Source organism: Ictalurus punctatus, chromosome 9 (assembly GCF_001660625.3).
Source record: "Ictalurus punctatus breed USDA103 chromosome 9, Coco_2.0, whole genome shotgun sequence".
In the NCBI taxonomy this organism is placed as follows: Eukaryota; Metazoa; Chordata; class Actinopteri; order Siluriformes; family Ictaluridae; genus Ictalurus; species Ictalurus punctatus.
Genome location: NC_030424.2, coordinates 7853442 through 7876347, shown reverse-complemented (window position 1 = coordinate 7876347; position 22906 = coordinate 7853442). Strand labels below are relative to the sequence as shown.

The window sequence follows — 22906 nt, the reverse complement described above, 5'->3', positions numbered from 1 at the left end:
TCTTCTTTTTAGGTGTTAGTGCTGGTTTTCATTTGTCTTTTCTCTATGTAAATCCCATTTCATTCAGCTGATTTCTTACAGTTGTCACAAACATTGATTCCTGTTTCTGCCCATTTGTTTTGTTTTCTATTTTCAAAGCATACTGCTTTGAGTTTTCTATCCTGAGGGGTTTGATGTCTTTTGATGTCCTTGGTCTACCCAAAAGTTTTCCTTTTAAACCCTTCCCATTTTATTTATACTTGCATCAAATTTTGCACACAGCTAACTGGAAACAACCAACATCTTTTGCCACACTCCATATTGGATTTTTCTTGAAGGAGTTTTATAATCCTTTCTAATATTTTAATTGACAGCTCTTGTTGGAGCCATGTTTCCTTTCAAAATGTCCAAGGTTAAGGTCTATAAGCACTCTTTTAATGTCTGTTAGCACTCTCTTAACTGCAGACTAATTTGCCATTTTAGACTTGTGCTGGTATTTGTTTTAGAAATGCAAATTACAATGTGATTCCACACTTTTTTCCATCAACATCGAGTGATTCCATTATTTTTTACTATAATAAAATATGCCATTACTTAAAGGAATTTCATTTAACTTGTTTGAGGTATGTTTCACAAAGCCAGAATGTTCAACTATTAAACAAAAATTGTTGTCACATTTGTGATTTGTTACAAAGTAAAAAAATAAATAAATAAAAATGGCTGGTGACCATACTCCGAGTGGGGTGATTCCAGAATTTTTGCCAGGGGTTGTATATGCATGTGTACCTTGTAATGTGCTCTAGAGACCAGTTTTTGCTCCAAGGTGCTAGGACCATCCTTAGTTGAGATAGAGGTTTCTGTAAACAGCTGTATAACCAAAATTTCTTGTGTGACATGACACAAAGATGGTCGTAATTATGAAAATGGTTGAGCAACCTGCATTGGCCCACTTGAGATGGAATGACCCTTTTGTGTAATGTATACATGGTAGCGTAGTGTCCAATATGATGGATGTAAATATGACAATACTAAATTGTCAATTCTACCAAGTATTAAGATGCAAGCCTTAGTGTGCTGCAGAATACTACATAAATTGACAAAATGTCACCCTTGGCACATCATACTGCAGAATTAAATAACACCACCTTACGAGTGATTAAAATACTTTATTTATTCAAGTGAAAATTGTCAGAAGGACTCAACATTACTGTAGACTACAGAAGAACACCACCCACAGAAAACACCAAGACGTGATGCAATTTCCTTTTTTAAAATGAACCGCTAGCTATAGTTATTACGTACATAGTGCAGAGGAATTTGTATTTTTAGTTCTGCAATGACTTGTAGGTTTAGGGGTCAAGATACCTAAAGCTTGGTTAAAAAAACAAAGTATTCCGTTTAGTAGCCAAGACAACTTTGTTCACAATTAAAAAAAAATTAACTAAAAAGTCTTTTTTTTTTTTTTTTTTTAAATCAGAATTTTAAATGGTAGTAGATTTACAAAATTAAATCCAAACAGATAAATCCAAATAGCTAGCTGGTCACTTTATGCTAAGCACTCACCAATTGCAAATTTTTTTTAAAAAAAGGATATAAAACATTATGTAACTTTTTATAAATATTGACAAAATTGTCAGATTCTGAAGGCTGGGATGTTGACCCCTACATTAACAAACATAAGAAAAATAGGGAATGTTTGCTTGGTGCATTTGAACATAACCAAAACACTTATTTTAAAAAACCCATCAAAACACTGTCCTAGGGTCACGATGCAATGGCAACCTATTCAACCTATACAGGCTTGTAATTACAGACTATTTTTGTATTATTCAGTATTCATCCATAAAATAATCATCCTCCTCCTCCTCTCCAGTCATTGATGGACCGTCCTTGTCAGAGAGCATGTTCCAAACAACAAAGTTATCATCTTCAGCTGTATGAAGAGAAATAAAAAGAAACGCTAAAGCCTGAAAGTCATTTTCAAAAACAGTACTTCTGATGCATGAACACTTTTATAGTGTACCAGATCACATACCCACACATCTCTTCTTGGTTTTCCTTACTGATGGAACAGGTGTGAACTTGTCCTGCGGAAAAGCATTACTGTTAAATAAGACAACATAAAGACGAGATCAAAAAGTACAACAAAAATTCTATTCAGCTTTGTATACAGCTGGCTGGCTTCAAGTGTCTCGGGGGGGACATTTAGTTAACATTTATGAAAGGAGTCTCAGCTGTCAGCGCTTTGTAACAGTCACGGTACTTTGTAAAGTTTCCCAATGCAGGAAAGTCTTTAGGGTGGAAGACATTTGGTTTCTCTGTGAAATGACAAGCTACATTTTTGAGTGAGAGAGAGAGACAGAGAGGGAGAAAGAGAGAGAAAGGCTGGTGAGGGAGTGACTGTTTATCATGGCTATAACATATGCGATAAAGAAAACAACATTAAATCTTAATAATAAACCTTTAAAATGGACATGCCACTCATTAAGAAACTAAACTTTGCAATAGCAGAAATTAATACAAAATCAAGGAGAAACCGTGATATTCACAGGAGCTTGCAATTTTTCAAAATTATCGCAGATTTGGGCCAAGAGGTGTCATGTGACATCATCACAATCCATATTCAGTCAAAGTCCTTTTCGATTCATGTGCATCAAACAGGAGTACATCACTGTGAAAGACCGTGCAAAACAATTTCAACAATTCAAGCAGCTTTTCCTGCAAAAAAAAAACTTTTGAGAAAAGCTGCAGAAAATCAAGCATTTTTGCCTGCAACAATCACAAAAAACTCAGCAGTAAATCAGTCTGTACAGGATTTCGCTAAGCTTCATCTGGAGTATACCATTAGATCACAGTTGGGATTTGCCATCATTCATGCATACAAGTACACAAACAATGTTAAAAGTGGAAATGGGGCCGCTGCTATGCAAGACAGCATATGAAAACACCATCACTGGAGAAAGGTGTCAATTGTTGAACTGGCAAATAAATAGGAAATGGCAGATAAAAAGACTGAAAATTTTTTGCAACCCTGTCTGTTAATGTAACAGATAATGATTTAATGTAACCCCTGCTTGGAGGAAGCATGTGTGAGCCTTCACCCTCCCCAGTTGGTAGCTGTTGTATAAGCAGGCTGGTGTGTGGGTTTTGGCAAGTGACCAGGGGGATCGATCAATCAAATAAATAAACAAACAAAAACAGTTAGCATGGGTCATTTGTAAAGTCACACGTACCTTAGGGCTGCCTTTTCTTCCATGGTTGCCTTGCCTTTTTACCTTCTGTAGGTGGTAAATATACTTATCATTGTTGTCCCTTAGACAGAAAGAAGAGAAGTTACACCTCACTCACACCATGGTCAAAGTCACTGATATCACATTTTTCCCCCCATTCTGCTGACTGATGTGAACATTAACTGAAGATCTTGACCTGTATCTGCATGACATTATACATTGTGCTACTGCCATAGATAAAGTGCCACTGAGTGTATATAAATGCATACGATTTACAAAATGAAAATTATTTGTTATATAGCTTAACAGCGCTTACCTGTTGACAGAGTGCAGCATTCCTGGGGTAATGTGCAAACACTGAGGTGTTTTCACTGAAGAAAACATGGTTGAGCTGGGAGTTTGTGGATTTTGTAGATGGCCAAAATCTGGCTCATCTCCATTTGTTGACCATACAGGCAACTGCATAAAAATCAGCAGTTAGTTTTACATATACCTTTTACGCATTTGTTTTCCCCTTCTAAAACAGACTGCCATATTTACATTTGATCATCTTATTTGAGGGAGTATTGCTAAACAGTCAGCATGAAATCACTGCATTTTAAGGACTTTGACTTTATTTTCAATTCAAAAGGAATGATCTTGAAAATCGATGAACTTGACAAATAACAATGACCATACACACAGGTTAAACTAAACAATTCTCTTGACGACTACTGAAAGTCACTTACGTGCATTCTTTTTTTGCAAAATACTAAGAGGCCTTTAAAGTGCTCTGCTCAGATTCTATTGCAAATTTTACAACTTAATCAAACTCTGAAGCATACTTGGTTCCAGCAATGCCAAAACATTTACTGACAGTTCTCTGGCCACTTCATAACAGTATTTCCAAATTCTAGCATTTTCTCTTCTGATTCAGATAGTCAGATAATTAACAAACGTTTCATTTTGATTAGGCATGTTAGTACAAAGTTAAGCTTGTATGTGCAATAGACAGGGCTGATTCAGACATTAAAGCTAGAAGGTGCAGGTAAAAAAAAAAAAAAAAAAAAACAGCTGAAAAGGCAGCAAAGTCTGACCCTAGCACTGTTAGACAATTGTACAGTATGTCTCAGGATTTAGCCACACAATTCAGAGGGTTCAGGTCTACACTTAAGCACAATACAGCGCAGCAACACACAGAGCACTTGCAGTGGCTAATTCAGCTGATTTGGTATTTTGGATGCAGAAAAAATAAACACCCAGCTCATTCTCATTGATAAGAGTTATGATTCAGGATGTTTAGAACTGGGGACATGCTCTAGCTGATAAAGGGGCCAATTAAAAATCCCATCCCCCCAAAACACAAGTATAAAGCATATGATCTAACTTGCATCCAACCTGACTTTCATATAATCATACAGACATCATGTTCAGTCAGGTCCATAAATAGTTTGACATTGCACTGGTCTAATCTCCTACAAGAATTCAACAAAGCTGTAACAAAAGCAGAAGCAGAGGTCTTTCACCTTGATTTGTTTACTGTGCATTGGTGAGCCGGCAAATATGTCATCATGATCATCTTTGGACATATGATCCAAAAAGTTCCACATCTGTTTCTTCCTCTTGAGTGTTCCAACCTTAGCAGTAATTGGAGCCATTTCTTTTGCTGGAAATAGTTAAATTTGCTTGTGACAGGCTGGGTACCAACAGTACCTCTAAATAGTCTTTACAGTAAATGACTATGCCAACACTATATGGCTGTAAACCATCTAATAGACTTGTTAGAATAAAAAGAATTACCTGGTTCATCTGTTTTAGAAGTCTTTGCCTTATGTTTTCCTTTGGATCGTCCATGAGCTTGGTAAAGTGCAGTGTACTGTTTCTGGCACTCCTCAGCTGAACGTGTACCAACGACCAGTGAGACATTTACCCAGTAACCACTCTTGTGCTTGGGTAATAAGTTCACAGCCCTAGGTAGGTCAACATATACAGGTGCATCTCAAAAAATTAGAATATCGTGGAAAAGTACATTTTTTCCCATAATTTAATTCATAAAGTGAAAGTTCCTTTCACATATTCTAGATTCATTACACAAAGTGAAATATTTCAAGCCTTTTTTTGTTTGTTTGTTTTAATCTTGATGATTACGGCTTACAGCTCATGGACATAAAAAATCCAGTATCTCAAAATATTAGAATAAAGAATTTATAATACAGAAATGTCGACCTTCTGAAAAGTATGTTAATTTATGCACTCAATAGTTGGTCAGGGCTGCTTTTCCATGAATTCCTGCATCAACATGGCGTGGCATGGAGGCAATCAGCCTGTGCACTGATGAGGTGCTATGGAAGCCCAGCTTGCTTTGATAGAGCCCATCAGCTCGTCTGTATTGATGGGTCTGGTGTCTATAATAGATTCTCTATGGGGTTCAGGTCAGGCGAGTTGGCTGGCCAATCAAGCACAGTAATACCATGGTCAGCAAACCAGTTACTAGTAGTTTTGGCACTGTGGAGAGGTGCCAAGTCCAGCTGGAAAAGGAAATCAGCATCTCCATAAAGCTTGTCAGCAGATGGAAGAAGTCCTTTAAAATCTCCTGGTGGACACTGCATTGACTCTCGACTTGAGAAAATACAGTGGACCAACACCAGCAGATGACATGGCACCTCAAATCATCACTGACTGTGGAAACTTCACACTGGACTTCAAGCAGCTTGCCTCTCCACTCTTCCTCCAGACTATGGGACCTTGATTTCCAAATGAGATGCAAAATGTACTTTTCATCTTCCCATGATTGTGGCTGTGTGTTCTGAACCAGACTGAGATCAAAGGCTCAGGAAACCTTTGCAGGTGTTTTGAGTCAATTAGCTGATGAGAACTCTTTTCAGGTCGACATTTCTGCATTATAAATACTTTATTCTAATATTTTGAGATACTGGATTTTTGATTTCCATGAGCTGTAAGCCGTAATCATCAACATTAAAACAAAAAAAGGCTTGAAATATTACACTTTATGTCCAATGAATCTAGAATATATTTGACAATATTATGGCAAACTTCGACAATATTAAAAATTTTTTTAGATGCACCTGTAGGCCAAAATACACAACATATCTATGTTTCCTTATACATGGTAAACACTTTACTGAAATAACATTTAGCTGCATGTATGAAAAGGCTACTACCATTGTAATAATAATAATAATAATAATAATAATAATAATAATAATAATAATAAAGTAGTAGTATCGATTCATGTTTGGAAGAAGCCAAAGGAGGCCTTCAACCCAAAAAGCCTGCGGCCAACTGTCAAATACATTGGATGATCTATAACGGCATGGGTAGCCAACTCATGGAAATCATTAGATCCAATGATTGCATAGATATAACAACCAGCACACCTTTCCACGTGAAAGACTGTATAGTCTGAGCCTTGTCTGCAATTATGTATTGAGGGGATAGGTGGACTTGGGGGGTCGGTCTATGTATACCTACATAGAAAGAATTAAGGCTGTTTGGTCCCTTAGCCTTTCATCTTTAATGAAATTTAAGCTCTGTTTTATGAAGAGCTAACAAAAGTCTTTTCCCCAATTTTTGTGATATTGCATTGGGGCTTACTAGATCCATTTCCTGTGATCACTTTAACAGTATTTCTAACAATAAAAAGGTTTTGTGGTCAGACTATATTTTGGGGGTACAACTGAATTAAAAGTAAATGAAATAAATTTTGTTGGGCTTTAGTGGATTCATAAGAATAGAAGTGTTAAATGTAGGCAGCCATTTTGGTCCACATATTCTTCAATGTAAAGGACCACTCTGACCTATTACAATAAAGATAGACTTCAGAAAAGAATGGCTTACTCATTAAGTTTATGCAACTCTTTATCGGTCCATGCTCCTTCTAGCGCATCTTGTTCGATCTCAGGGTGCTTTGCAGTTTGCTCCTTCTTGTTTCTTCTGCTTACTGATGACTTTGGTTTCCTGCCAGTGTTATTTGACACATGAAACTGAGGATTATCTGTCTTTTCAGATTGCTCAGGATGTTTATCAACCAGGAGGGCATGTCCATTTGTTGTCCTTTCAGAAGCTCCAGCGTGTTCCCTTTGTCTTGTCCTCTTCAGAGTAGGCTTTGAATTCTTGCTTTTATCTTCTCTAATCAGCTCTGAAGGGAGACTTTCATCACCAGCATCGGACTTTACATAATTGTCATAATTCTGTGGAACCTTCTTTTGCCTCCGTGTGTTCTTTTTATTTGTCACATTACCCTGTTGCGTAGAGAAACGAGAGTCCTCAATCTCAGACATGGTAACAATCGGTGGAACTAGTTTGCTTTTCTGCACCAAGGCTTTTCTTCTGCATCCTTTTCTAGGTACTGGTGGTGTAAATAAGTGATCTGAATCTGCACTTTTCTGAACTTGAGATTGTGTGGAACTGGTGTCAGAGTCTGAGCATGGAGTGGAACGCTTTTCCCTCTGAACTACTCTCTGCAGATGCTTCCGGTTGAGCCGTGTTTGAATTTTTCCCTCAGGGGCCTGGAATGCAGAAACACCATCTTCATCTGAAGTACAATACGCACCAAACTTGAACACCTCAGACTCAGAGTCCGTCGAGTTTCTCGCTCTAGAATATGACCGTCCCCTCCTGAGGTACATTTGCTCAGACTGTGCTTGCTGAGGAGAAAGCTGTTTGGCAGTGGCTTTTTCTGATCCAGAGTCTGAATTGAAAACTGCATCCTGAGAGTTCTTCTGTGAAGCATTTTCCCATGCTTTGGTTCCCTCAGTCCTCCAAGACTTATGTTGTTTAACACGTCTCCTTGATGCCAAAGTATCCTCATCATTGCTGTTTTGCATTTCTGTCAACAATTAACAATATAAAGCAACCCAACATAACACAAAATAACGCATAAGCAAAACTAGGGAAGCAACAACACCAGGCTTGTGTGATATTACAATTTAATTGCACATGATTTTACACTGCCACGATATCCCCTGACATGTACTCCAATCATATTATATAACCAGACCTGCCAAATTTTACTGCATAGGACCTCTGCTATTTACCATTAATTTAAACAAACATTTTCTCCCCAATAAAACAGATGAGCTGATAAAAAGTATTAATCTGGAATTATTTGCACAGGTGTTGTTCTATAAAGTTGTGTTGTGACAACATCCATTGTTAAGAGCACTATATACAGTGCCTCCACTAACATTGGTACCCTTGGTAAATATGAGCAAAGAAGGCTGTGAACAACTGTCTATTATTTAACCTTTTGAGCTTAAAAAAAATAAATAAAATTTCACAAAAATACTCTGCTCTCATGGATAAACAATTGCCCAAAAAAACCAAAACAAAACAAAACAAAAAAAACCTGCATTAAATGTGTGCGCGCAACAATTATTGGCACCCCTATGAATTCATATGAGAAATTTATATTTGACATTTTTTAGTACACCTGAGTGACTAGGAACAGGAAATTGTTTAACCATGACTTCCTGTTTAACAGGGATTTAAATATGAGGTTCCTTTTGTCATTCATCACAATGGGTAAGATCAAGGATTGAAAATTGAAAATGCCCACTTCCACCATCAGGGCAATAATAAAGAAGTTCCAGTCAACTGGAAATGTTATGAATCAACCTGGAATTAGATGCATCTCTATATTTTCTCAACGCAATGTGAAAAAGATGGTTTAAGTGGCCAAAAAATCTCCAAGGATCACAGCTGGAGAACTGCAGAAGTTCGTTGCGTCTTGGGGACAGAAAGGCTCCAAAACTACAATCCGAAGTCACCTATATCACCACAAGTTGTTTGAAAGGGTTTCAAGAAAAAAGCCTCTACTCTCATCCTAAAGCAAACTCAAGTGTCTTCAGTTTGCCAGACACTACTGGACCTTCAAATGGGATCAGGTTCTATGGTCAGATGAAACCAAAATAGAGCTTTTTGGCTTTTGGGTGCACACAGAGAGATCGCCATATGGAAAAGTACCTCATGCCCATGGTTATATATGGTGGTGGCTCTAATGTTTTGGGGCTGTTTTTCTGCCTGGACAAATTGTTAGGATACATGGCATCATGGACTATCAAATATCAACAGATATTAAATGAAAACCTGACTGCCTCTGCCAGAAAGCTTAAAATGGGCCGTGGTTGGATCTTCCAGCAGGACAATGATCCAAAACATACATCACAATCAACACAAAAATGGTTTACTGACCACAAAATCAAGGTCCTGCCATAGCCATCCCAGTCCCAAGAATTAAAACCCATAGAAAACCTGTAGCGTGAACTGAAGAGCATCTAGAGAGATTCTGTATGAAGGAATGGTCTCAGATCCCTTGCCATGTATTCTCCAACCTCAGGTATTATAGGAGTGGACTCAGAGCTATGATCTTGGCAAAAAAGGAGGAAGCACAAAGTATTGACTAAAAGGGTGCCAATAATAGTTGCACACCTATATTTAACAGTGTTTATATATATATATATATATATATATATATATATATATATATATATATATATATATATATATATATATATATATATATATATATAAAAAACCTGTAAAAAAACAGGTTTGCAATTATTTGATGTCCATGAGAGCAGAGTATTTTTGTGATTTTTTTTTTTAAACAAAAGATCAAAAGCTTAAACAATAAAGAATTGTCACAGCCTTCTTTTACCATGGGTGCCAATATCAGTGGAAGGCACTATAAATACCATTGAATTTCATTTAACTTTGAATGCTTTTAACTGACACCGCATGGAAGTCCCTCCCCCTCCCCTCACCTCATGTGTCCGTACTTTCTCTCAAGGTAATTTGAGGATATTTTGAGTTCATTAATGTGAAATTCTCTAGTGTCTTCCAAACGTATTGGAACAAGGCCATTTCTTTTGTTTTTTGCTATATGCAATGAAGAAATTTGGGTTTGAGATCAAGAAATGATGAGAGGATAGATAAAAATTTCGGCTTTCATTTCCATCATAATTACACTCATTGTCTACATTAACAGGAACACCTGTACAACTGCTCATATATTCAGTTATTCAATCAAACTATCATGTGGCAGCAGCACAATGAATAAAATGCTCTGTAAAACTCTAGAGACTGTTGTGTGTGAAATTCCCAGGAGATCAGCTGTTTCTGAAAAAACCAATCCGACACCAACAACCATGCTACGATTAAAATCACAGCGCTCACACTTTCTCCATTCTGATGTTTGATGTGGACATTAACTGAATCTCTTGATCTGTATCTGCATGATTTTATGCATTGTGCTGTTGCCACATGATTGGCTGATGTGCAATCATGCTGCTTACATGATTGGCTGCATATCCCTTTCTTGCAATAACTGCATGAAGCCAGCAACCCACTGATATCACCTTTGTCATGCTTTTCCAGGCTTGTACCACAGCTTCTTTCATTTGTTGTTTGTTTTGGGCGAGGGTTTTTCCCCCTTCAGTCTCTTCTTCAGGAGATGAATGGTAATTGGTCTGCACTTTTTTTTTTTTTTTTTTAACCTTAGTGGTTCCAAAGTGCTTTACACTGTGTCTCATTCACCTATTCACACACCAATGGTAGCAGAGCTGCCATGCAAGGTGCTACCTTGCCATGAGGAGCAACTTGAGGTTCAGTGTCCTGCCCAAGGACACTTTGGCATGTGGAGTCATGTGGGCCGGGAATTGAACCGCCAACCCTATGATTAGTGGACAACCTGAGCCACAGTCGCCCAAATGCATGCTTAACTGGGTTAAGGTCTGATGATTGACTTGGCCAGTCTAAAACCTTTTTCTCCCCCGATGAAGCCCTTTGTTGTGCTGGCAGTGTTTTATATATCATTGATTTGCTGTATGCTGAAGTTCTTCCCAATTAGATGGAATGCATGTCTCTGCCAACTGGCAGACAGTCTGTTTCTGTAGACTTCTAAATTCAGCTGCTACCCTTATGGGTTATATCATCAATAAACATTAGTGAGCCTGTTCCAGAAGCAATCACGCAATCCCAAACCATAACACTAGTTTCATCATGCTTGACTGATGAGCTTGTATGTTTTGGATCACGAGCAGATCCTTTCAATAGCCACACTTTGGCCTTTGCATCACTTTGGTAGAGGTTAATCTCGGTTCTATAACCGTTGTGGCTCATCTCTGTATTTCTTTGCGAATTCCAATCTGGCCATCTAATTCTTACTGCGGATTGCAATGCCTTCACCTCTGCCCTGTGGAGGCTGTTGGTGAGGTCGCTGACCATTGTTATTGTGTTTTTCACCAGTGGTTTCTTTCATTTACAGGACATTCCAAATTGCTGTATTGGCTATGTCCAATGCTTGTGCAATTGCTATAATAACTTTTCCCAGCTCAAAATTACTTGCTTTGTCCCATAGACAGCTCTAGGTTTACCCTTTTTACAACAAATGCAGTCTTTACAGGTGAAAACCATGGCTCAAACCTAGAGTAGATATTCAGAGCTATTAATTGTTTAAACAATCAATCTAACAGGACACAGCTAGGCAACAAGAATATCACTAATACATCACTTGAAAAATGGGCGGGTTTAAACAAAAAGGTGCCATGTTCTAATTTGTTTAACAGATCTAGATGAAAATATCAGGAAATGAAAGCTAGAACTCTGAGCTAGTCATCTTTTGTCTGGTCCTGAGCAGAGTTTCTGTGCATTTTCATCCTGTGTCTGCATGGGTTTCCACTGGGTTCTCCAGTTTCCACCCACCTCCCAAAAACAAGCTTGGCTAAGATAAATTGCCTTGAGTGAGTGAGTGAGTGAGTGAGTGCGTGAGAGAGAGAGAGAGAGAGAGAGAGAGAGAGAGAGAGAGAGAGAGAGAGAGAGAGAGAGAGAGAGAGAATGTGTTCTGTCAGCATTCCTAGGAATGGCTCTGGATAAACCATAACCTTGATCAGGATAAATCAATTACTAAAATTATATCAGTAAGTAAAATCATGACAGGGCATATACCTACAGTTGAGGCAAAACATTTACCTACACAAAACATATTCAAACTCAATATATTGCACATTACCATACAATTCTTTTGGCAAGTCAATTAGGGCATCTTTGTTCACATCAGATGTAATTTAAAAACAACTGATTAGAGAGACTTATTTCAGCCTTAATTTACTATCTCAGAATTCCAGTGGGTCAAAAGTTTGCATACACCAAGTTGACTGCCTCTTAAAACAGTCTGGAAGATACTAGAGACTAGTTAGTGTACTTCCAGGCACTGATGACCTGCTGCTGTTTCTCGCAATTTTTCCTCATATTTTCTAATTATATATACAATTATTACCGATTTATTTATTTTTACCATACTCCAACCCCTCTTTCCATCAAATGTGGTTCATGATTAAATATCTGGGAGTTGATTTTGACAGTAAGCTTTAACATCTGTAGAAAGATACTGTAGATGTTGCACCAGGCTGTAGTAGCCAGTGCCATTTTATATGCCGTGTTTATATGCTGCAAAACTCCTAGACATCATGGACAATGGCTCTCACCCAGGCCCCGATTGGCACAGTGTGGTGCCCTAGCCCCACCCACACTTTATATGTTAAAAATATAATAATAATAATTTACATTTACTATGGCTACACAGATTTACATGAACATATAGCTAAAGCACAGGCTCACCACACATGAATGTGAAACATGTAAACTTTTGAACCACCGAAAATCTGTATGTATTATATATATATATATATATATATATATATATATATATATATATATATATATATATATATATATATATATATATAAATAAAAATGGTTTGTTTATTTATTTAACCCACATGCAGCAACTTTGGAAACTAAAGTGTACAAAGATCATATTTCCAAAGTTTTAAGTTATTGCCATCTTTGCAAAGAGTGATTTTAGCTGGTGGGGTAGAGTGGGAGTGAAGATAGTGTTCATGATTTATCTTCAGTAACTACTTTATCTTCGGCTCATGGTGAATCCAGAGCCTATCCCTAGGTAACACTGGGCACAGGGCAGGAATATTCACCCTAGATGGGACATCCCATGGCACCAGTCATGCACACATTCACACCTAGGGCCAATTTAGTATACCCAATCTGCATACATGCATGTTTTTAGACAGTGGGAGGAAGCCGGAAAACCTGGAGGAAACCAACGCAAACACAGGGAGAACATGTGAAACTGCAGACAGCAACCTAAGCTCAGGATTGAACCCAGTACCCTGGAGCTGTGAGGTGACAACACTACCCGCTGTACCAAGCTACCACCCTTCTGTTGATTGTGTAAGTTGTTAAAAAAAAAAAAAAAAAAGCAAAAAAAAAAAAAAAACGAAAAAAAACATCTGAAATGATGGCAAGTTTAGCAATTAAGAACATTCACTAATATCATTCAATTTTTGTTTTATTAACTTTATATTTTTAAGTTTTATGGTACTTTGATATAGTGGATGTTTTTTGACAACAATAATAAATAATAATAAAAAAAACTATAAATGAGTGATGTAAAACATAATATACACTATTGGTCAAAAGTTTGGGGTCACCCAACAAAGGTCACATTTTTAAATGAAAATTCATATTTTATTCATCAAATGAACAAAAAAAATGTAGTTAAGACATACACAAGGTAAGAAATAATGATTTTTGTTTGGAATAAGAATTGTGTCCTTTCGTTAAAGAATCATCCCTTTGCAGCAATTACAGCCTTGCAGACCTTTTGTTGAGGTAATCTGAAGAAACTTCACCCAATGCTACTTGAAGCAACTCCCACAAGTTTTGTTTTGCTTTTTACGAGCCATACACTCAAGCTGCTTCCACAAAGCTCAATAGGGTTGAGATCTGGTGACTGCACAGGCTAGTTCTTGCATAGTTTGGAGCTGTGCTTTGAATTATGATCCCGTTGTAGGAGTTGAGACTGGTGTTTTACGGGTACCATTCAATGAAGCTGCCAGTTGAGGACCTGTGAGATGTCAGTATCTCAAATTAGAGACTCTGATGTACTTGTCCTCATGCACCAAGGCCTCCCTCTATCTATCCCGGTTAGAGCCAATTTGTGCTGTTCGTTGAAGAGAGTAATACACACCATGGTATGAAATCTTCAGCTTCTTGCCAATTTGTCATATGGAATAGCCTTCCTTTCTTAGAACAATAATAGTCTGACAAGTTTCAGAAAAGAGTTGTTTTTTTCCTGCCATTTTCAGTCTATAATTGACCAAAAAAGGCTCAATCTACAAATACTCAACTAGCTTAAAGAAGGACACTTTTTTTGCTTCTTACGCAGCACGCTATCATAATTGCAAAAGGATTTTCTAATGATCAATTAGTCTTTTAACATGATAAACCTGCATTAGCTATCACAATGTGCTATTGGAACACAAGAGAGATGGGTGCTGAAAATAACCCTCTTTACACCTATGTAGATATTCCATTAAAAATAAGATGTTTCCAGCTATAATATTCATTTACAACATTAACAATGTCTAGACTGTATGTAAAATTTCCAATGTAATGTTATTTTAATTGAAAATTCTTTCAAAACCAAAGGAATTTGTAAGTGACCCTGAACTTTTGACCAGTAGTGTAGAGCCACTGAATTTTTATTTTTTTTAAAAAATGTATTTTGTATATTACACCAATTTATTGCTAATTTATTGGCATAGGGACAAATCTTGATGCAGTATTGGAATATGAACAACATGTAAGGGTTAATTTCTATGGAATTTAAACAGTATTAGTATCGTAAGGGTAGCCAAGCTGAGTGCAGTAGTATCAGTGAATCATTAAAAGTAACCATAAGGTGCCCTAAAGTGCACTAGCTGGTGAAAAGAAATGTTTGTGTCTCAGTACTTACAGAACTGCAATGTAGTTACCCCCTACAGTTTCTGTTCACTGCTCCTTGCTTGTGAATACCAATGGGCCTCATTAAGCTTGCTAATGCGTAGTCAGTGTTACGTCGCACACTGCAGCACTGCCTCCACCTTTGTTTTTGCTTTTTTATAGTAATAAAAATCATTTAGCTCAGTTAGAGAACGGACGCTACGATTAAGAACTGAACGTGTCTGCTCAATTCAGCATGAGCCGATTGAGCACAGATAAGCAGGAGTCAGATTTCATTTATCATTTAGAGAGTGATGCGAGCTGACTGATAAGACGATGGCGGAAAATTTGGTTTCAAAAGTTGTATGTTTAATATAAGCGAGTTTGTCATTGTACAGTTTTGTTGTTGGGTTTTTCCATTAAGAATAATAATGAATCCACCATTCAAACAATTGCCACCCCCGAATTGACACCAATTCGAAAGCGATAGTGAAATTCGCACGGCCATTCATAAGCGATTTAAAAGTGTGTGTGGGGGTTGGGAGCCCCTCCCCACAACCGACTTCAAATCATATAATTTGCATGAATTACCACACTTTTATCCATGGGTTATGCCATTTAAATGTTATTAGTGCGGCAATATATAGGATGTAGGGCGGTGTTCTACCAATCTGGTTTATAGACAGTGAAGTTGTCACAATTCCTGCTATTTTATATGTGTAAACCAACCCTGTAAAGCCTACACTATGTGACAGGGTTGCAGTTTGGGCCTGTGGCCAAAGAAATCCTGAAGAAAAGGGCACAGATCTCAGAAACTACAACCAACCATATGGCATGTTTAAGCAACAACAGCCTGGCTTGTTGGCTAAAAGTTCACATACATTACATCGGCCTTGCGTGAGCCCTAAACAAGCATGAGTAAATAAGCAACATATTGGACCAATACCCAAAAGCAGTATCAGTATAGGTGTGTCACTAGGGAAAACACTAAAAACATTAACGAAAAGATAAGATCATAAATCTTACCAGGAAATTTGTAGACTGGCTGTTCTTTGGGCAATTTTAGTGGCTTTAAACGTACCACTGGTCTTGTTTTTGGCTAAAAAAACAAAACCCCAAAACAAAAATTATTAAATTGCATTAAGAACAAATAAAATCTTTAAAAAATCTTTCACAAATGGGGAAAAAAAAATGCAGAATAGAACTGAATACCGTCAATAAAATGGAGGTTGACGTATAATCCTCATGGACCGTAACATTCATATCGGGCCCTACAGTGATCCTGCCTCCTCTCCAGTACTCCAGAGGAGGTTTAATGACACGGCCACTGCGGGAAACTGGAGCACTGTGAGGCTGCACACTGCCTGCAGAACTAACAGCTGCACCAGAGAGAGTTTATCATGTTTTTTTCCTTGTGTAAATTCATACAAACACACCCTTTGTTGAAAATCTACATATTGAAAATGTACTTTTCTTGCCATCCTTGAAATATAAATGTAAAAGATGAATTGTCTACACAGTTATTTTGCTGACTGTAGCTGTATGTAATTAATAGTTTGCCATCACATTTTCAACTCTCAGAATAGATTAATTAGGATTTTACACAGCAGAAATTGAAAAAGTGCAACCTAAAAATTTTCAATGTGTATTACAATTAGCAGACTTACGTGTCACCTGGTCCTTTGACTTAAGTTGTTTGGATATTTGTTTTCTGGAGGGCCGTTTCTTTTGTGGTTCACATGGTGCTGAATTGTTCCTCTGTCGATTTTTTCCACTTCTAAAATGAATAAACACTTTATGAAGTAACCACATTACAAGCTTCTCATGAAGTCCCCTATAAAGGGAAACCAATATAAAGAGGCACCTCAAAATACATCAGAAACATACCCGTCATTATCAGCCAAGAATTTATTCAGGTACTCCTTCCACATTTCCGGAAAGCCAAAAACAAACTTCTTCAAAAACCATGAAGGAAATGCTGGGGAAGATGCATTTCAGTTAGACCACAAAAGCAGGAAGAACTGGAATGAAATCAGATTGATAATTTGTACAAAAATAATTGCTCACATGAAGTGTGGTAGTGTGACATCTTTCCAACAAGAACATAGGTTCCACCAGATGCAGTCTTAACTATGTTACTTGAAACTCGCTCAGTGATGCAACTACTGTGCCAAGGGATCTTGCTGTCTCTATTCAGAAGAAAATGTTTGAGACATGTCTAAGCACAAAAATTTAGCTGCCTGCAAATGCAGACAGTTGAAGAGGGATTAACTGTTCTGAAAGCTGAAAATGTATCACTTGCATTTTCATCTTTTTCAACTTAATGGACAAAAAACAAAAGCATTACATTTACATCTATGGTATTTAGCAGATGCTCTTATCCAGGGTGACTTAGATTTCTCTCATTTATACAACTGAGCAATTGAGGGTTAAGGGCCTTGCCCAAGGGCCCACCAGTGGTAGCTTGGCAGTGCTGGGGCTTGAACTCCTGATCAGCAACACAGAGCCTTTAACCACCAAGCCACCACTGCCCAACCTACCACTGCATTAACATCTGCACATTAGAAGGAATTTTATTCTAATGTTTGTAGCTAAGAAACACAGTGTTGCGTCCATGTGGAAATAATGATCTATAAAATGAACTTACATTCGAATGCCATCAACAATAAGTTCTTTGTTGTGTAGTTTCAAGATCCAATCTCTTAACTGAATCCCATTCACCTAACATTCAGAATGGATACAAATAATTGACCATAACGAAACAGCCAAGGAACATATTGTACATAGGATGTGATTCAACTTGTTCCCATGTTTACAATAATGAAATTTAAATAACAGATTACAAAGAAACAGAAATATAAACAAACGAATAATTAGTGTCAAAATCTTTACTTACATTCGTACTTCCATCCAGAGCTTGATCTATTTCTTTAGTCTGCTGTTTGGCCTTAACTGCTGCCATTTGCTTCCGGGGGATGGAGATGCGGGGTGATAGCTGCAGGAGAGAATCCTCCATCAGATTAGGATGGGTCCAAGGTGGTGCGTCTAAATGCTCACACTGCCTATTAGACATTTTCTCTGGTCTTTGTGGCTCTGGCTGGCTTCGGGCAGCAATGTCCAACGTCTGAAGTGTATTCACCCTATTGCAGTCATCATCTACTGTACCTTCTGATTCGTCCTTTACACTCATCTCACCAAACACACCATGATAACCTGCAATCGACAGAAGGGACGTACATAACTAAGGGCGTTTTCACAGCTGGCTCGTTTGGAGCGTTTGTTTCGGAACATGATGCGCTTTCTCCCTTGGTTCAGTTCGTTTAGACATATATAAACATGGCAATCGCACCTGAACAAGGTGGTCTGGGCCCAATTGCAAAGGCTTGAGGTAAGAAAGCAATCCGACCCAACGGACCAATCTGTATAGCAATGCATGATGGGAATGGCGTTATTTTAAAAGCGTGTTTATTTTTCTAATTGCTCGCAGAATTAATCGTGGTTTAACTTGGACCAAAGACAAGGTAAAATGCCTCATTGTAATTTGGTCTGACGAGCAACTTTCATAAACACATGAAAACACAGACATTTACAAAGTGTTTAGCGAGCATCTCAATGAGACTGGCTTTAATTCCTCTGTGGAACATAGAAATTAGATACATCATAATAACTACAGCTAGAAAGAAAGCCACAATAAGCTCACCGAACCGCTGTCTTTCCATCTTGATGGATGATCTCTATAAGTGGAAGCCCGGAACATAAACAGGCACACTCTGACCAATGAGGACAGTTTATTCACATGTGACTTACATAAACATATTTTGCTTTAAATGTTGCCTTGTGAAAGCGAACCGAGCCAAGGAGAAACACAGCATTGTAACAATTTGTGTCCATGTTTCGGAACAAAGCACATATCCCCAGGTCTGAAAACGTCCTTAAGTTATCTATGGATTAAGTCCCAAAAAGTTCACAGATAAACATCAAGACAATCGCAAAGGGCAAAGTACTTACTTCTATTTTTGACACGATTCATTAACTGGATTGGCTTTGTAGGTCCTGGCTGAGCAGGTAAGGCGTCAGGCATACGCTCCAGTAAAACATATGCTTCTGGGGGGAAAGAAATATAGATTTGCTTCTGCAGTTTTGCATTAAAAGCTTACACAATAGCAAGTGCAACCAAATGCAGATAAGCACTAGAAATGACACCACTCTGATATCCATTATCAGGTTGACATCAACAGAAAATTTAATGCAATTAAGCAACATGACCCAACAGAACAATATAATTGAGCGTAATGTAAAAAACAAAATAGGTCAACCAATAACACTAATACTAGCCACTTAAGCTGCCATAATGACAAGCGGTGAGCTATTCAGCAATATTATATTGCAATTACTGTTCTTTTAACCTAATTTTGCACACATTTGCACTGTGATTTTTCTGCAAATAAAGTTATGTGAGGGGGAAAAATGCAGCTCATTTATGGCAATGCATTTCTTTCTATAGCATAGTGAAGTGTTTCAATATTTTGAGTAACTGATCTTCACTGCAATGCTTATATTTAAATTTGCTCATTTTTAAGCTTGGTAGTTAAAAAAATGTATGGGAAAATAAAATGTGGTATTGTTCTCTCTAACTGAACTTAGCATGCTCTCTAAGCTTGGCTGAAAACTGAATATGATCCTTCGTCAAATTTAATTGAGTTCAATAGTGAATTAAAATGCAGACATATGTTATACATAAATTAGCCATAACTTGTTTGAACACATGGCCAGCTGATTTAGTGACAGCAGAATCTGAAGTTATAACAAAATCTTTGAGTGCTTTCAACTTAAAAAGCTCATGTTATGACCCTCTTCATGTCACTCCACTATATTATTAGCATCACAGATTAAAAGGCAATTACCTGCATGTACCACTTGCATGATTGAATAATTTGTCATTTAATGTGTGACCAGTGTTTACAGTACTCCTGAGTACTGTCACCAGCATTTTTACTCTAACCCTCAGGTTTAATTATGGCTAAAATTTTCCCAGAGATATCATGCACTTTTTTCTGCCCAACTAGTAAAACTTGGTCTTTATTGCATTGTGTTATTCCTGAGCTGTATTCTGGCTTGATTTGAACTGAAATTGCACTGAATTAAAACATCTGCCAAACAAATACATGAAAATGAAGAAAATAAATACACTAAAATGAAAATCAACCTAGGCATACCTTGTTTTAGATTTGTGGACTTGCTGGTGGCAATAATTCCCATTTTCTTTTGCTGAGCCTGGGTGAAGGTTTCAGTGAGCATCTTTTCAAGCGCAATAACAGGTTCTGAGAGGAAAAAAATAGAAGACATTTAATTTATGTAAAACAGAAAATCAGTAAATCATAAACTGATAAAAATTATATTACTAACTGTGAACCAAGTCAGGGTTATGGTCTCCTTCTAAATCAAGTTGTGATGTCATTTGGGGATCTTCTAATTCTGAGATTTTGCTCATGGACTCGGGAGGTGAAAGTGACAGCACATACGTATCCCGTCCTTCTGATGTGGCATCATCAACTGGTGGCTGCTGCATATTTGTGGACAACGAGACACCCCTATCCAGCTGTCTGGGTATGACATTGACTTCTCTGTGCTCTTCTGAGTTCTGCCTCTGAACTTTGGCTTTCAGTCTGGCAAAGACTTTTGCTGGTGTGTCAGTTACTTGTTTCATAGGAATCACCGAGTTGTTAATGGTGCTGAGCTCACAGCTCATGGCTGCTCTGGACACTGCTCGAAGCTGATGATCCTGTACTGTGGAATTCATCACCACTGCAGTGCAGTTTCTGCTTATTCTGTTTGACCGCGCCAGGGTTTCAGTCATGTCCCGCACAGGAGTGTTGTAATACAGCTCAGGGTGCAGAGGAGCTGAGAGACACTTGGCTGGAGAGAGATACATGAGCTATGGAGAAAAGGAGCTGGATACAAGTCCCAGGAGTCATCAGCTATATTCCTAATGGAAACTGAATAAGGAAAATATAGTATAGTCTGTTAATTACTTTTTTTTACAGGTCAAAAGCAAATTTAAATTGTTTTGAAAAGCATAACATATCCAACTAACTTCTGATTTTTTCAATACAGTTCTATAGGTACATCGCCTGCAATAACAGAATATTAACGTAAGCAAAGGATTCAATATCAGAGTAGTACACAAAAACAGGCCATAACATGGGCGTTCGCCTACTACGCTAAATTAGTTATATTGCTTAGTTCATTGACTATCTAGTTTTCGTGACACTGTGAAGCAAACGTTATAATTATTCTGTAGATAGGACTGCACATCGTCACTGAAAAATTAGTATTACTAATGTATCGTTCTGAAATTAGAAAACTCAGTGATAATCGCCAACGCGTTAAGCCGTTAATAAGAAACATTTTCTAGAAACAAACCGATTTTCAGCGCAAGATAGACGCCTCATAACACTATAATACCAAACAAGCAACTTCTGAGAATTTCTTGAATTCCGAAGAAAACAAAATTATACTAACCGACAAAAACCTGAATCCCCCACCCATCGCAGTTGCATTGAGCGGTTCTTTTGAATTTTCCCATCGAGCTAACGTGCCGCGTAGTAATTACGTCATATCCGTAAAGTGTGCAGCAACCGGATTCGATAATAGTTTCTCATATATATATATATATATATATATATATATATATATATATATATATATATATATATATATATATATATATATATATATATATATATTTTTTACATTAAACAGATTTATATTCATATCTAGTATTCATCTATATTGTATATAGAATGATATCAACAAAGTGTAATATTAAATAACTAAATTGTTGTTATATATACTTTTTCTATAGGTATACCTATACAATACCTAGGAACAATTGTTCCGCGGCAGTACAGTCACAGGCTGTATATATAATATAATAATAATCCACGACTTATATTATCCATATTTGCCCTACGATAGGTTGGCACCAAATATATATATATAAATATATAAATATATATATATATATATATATATATATATATATATATATATATATATATATATATATATATATATATATATATATATATATAGCAGGCCTATAGCCAGCCTAGTGGAAGGGGGGTCGTTTTTTTTCAAAATGTGGACGTTTCTGCAGTTTTCCCCCTCATTTTGTATTTAATTATTAGGTACAAATACTTCATTTTGGTAACTTTTTATTCACTAATTTGTGCTGGTTTAGCTTGTCTGCTGGTATCTTAACGAGCATGCTTTTTGATGCACCGAAAATATTTACTACAATGTTGTCAAATTGATGACCAAGATCATGTACCACCTTTTTCAGACCCCCCCCCCCCCCCACACACACACACACACACACGCACAGTGTTCATAAGTTTAAAGACTACACTAACAACAGAACACATTTAAGGAACTTTACTGGAATATTATTAAACTATAAGTTCCTGAGTAAATGGTATTTCTGGTCATCAGACATCTTCAACTGATTTTGTGGCCTGAATGAAAAATCCTAGATCATTAAACATCTCCTTCTCCTGACCTTCCATGACAGGGTGTGGGTCCTCCTGACCTTCCCTGAGCAGGTGTGAATCATCTGTAAATATACAGTATAGGCATTGGTCAGTGATGTAGTGTGGAGTGCATTCAACTGTTTCATTATCTGAAATAAGCTTACATATTATTTGGCACTGTATATTATAGTCAGACCAATTAAGCTAACATATTTTTAAAGTGTTTTTGAGGCCATGCCTCAATGGGTCAGAGCTGTTTTGGCAGCACAAGGGGGACCAACACAATATTAGGCCAGTGGTTTTAATGTTATGGCTGATCTGTGTAGTTTATTTCTTAATGTGTGTGCTACCGGCAGTGTAGCAGGGACATGTCCTTGAGTAATA

At 37.4% G+C, this 22906-nt stretch overlaps 1 protein-coding gene across 3 annotated transcripts; it reads right to left on the bottom strand.

Annotated features, from left to right (window-relative positions):
- Positions 1-1125: 1125 nt before the first annotated feature.
- Positions 1126-21612, bottom strand: mis18bp1 (MIS18 binding protein 1). Of its 3 annotated transcripts, none has more exons than XM_017477074.1 (18): positions 21513-21612; positions 20397-20986; positions 20207-20311; positions 18999-19094; positions 17887-18203; positions 17638-17711; positions 17058-17179; positions 16878-16968; positions 16658-16767; positions 16203-16369; positions 16017-16089; positions 7047-8037; positions 4989-5158; positions 4715-4854; positions 3526-3668; positions 3213-3291; positions 2015-2066; positions 1126-1912 (listed from the first exon to the last, which is right to left on the bottom strand). In XM_017477074.1, the coding sequence occupies exons 2-18, from the start codon at positions 20920-20922 to the stop codon at positions 1809-1811; spliced, it is 3360 nt and encodes a 1119-aa protein (XP_017332563.1). In that variant the 5' UTR covers positions 20923-20986; positions 21513-21612; the 3' UTR covers positions 1126-1808. The 3 variants fall into 3 exon arrangements, with proteins under 3 accessions (XP_017332563.1, XP_017332564.1, XP_053538700.1); XM_017477075.3 differs by lacking the exon at positions 21513-21612 and adding an exon at positions 21414-21481; XM_053682725.1 differs by lacking the exon at positions 21513-21612 and adding an exon at positions 21085-21109.
- Between the last annotated feature and the right edge of the window lie 1294 nt (positions 21613-22906).

Bases quoted from the DNA above. Each gene is read 5' to 3' on its own strand.
- mis18bp1 (XM_017477074.1), bottom strand. From the start codon at position 20,922: ATGTATCTCTCTCCAGCCAAGTGTCTCTCAGCTCCTCTGCACCCTGAG. The intron at 17,712-17,886 runs GTAAGTAAAGAT...TCTGAATGTTAG, and splicing joins CTCTGGATGGAAGTACGAAT to GTGAATGGGATTCAGTTAAG. The intron at 17,180-17,637 runs GTAAGTTCATTT...TCTTCTGAATAG, and splicing joins ATTGTTGATGGCATTCGAAT to AGACAGCAAGATCCCTTGGC.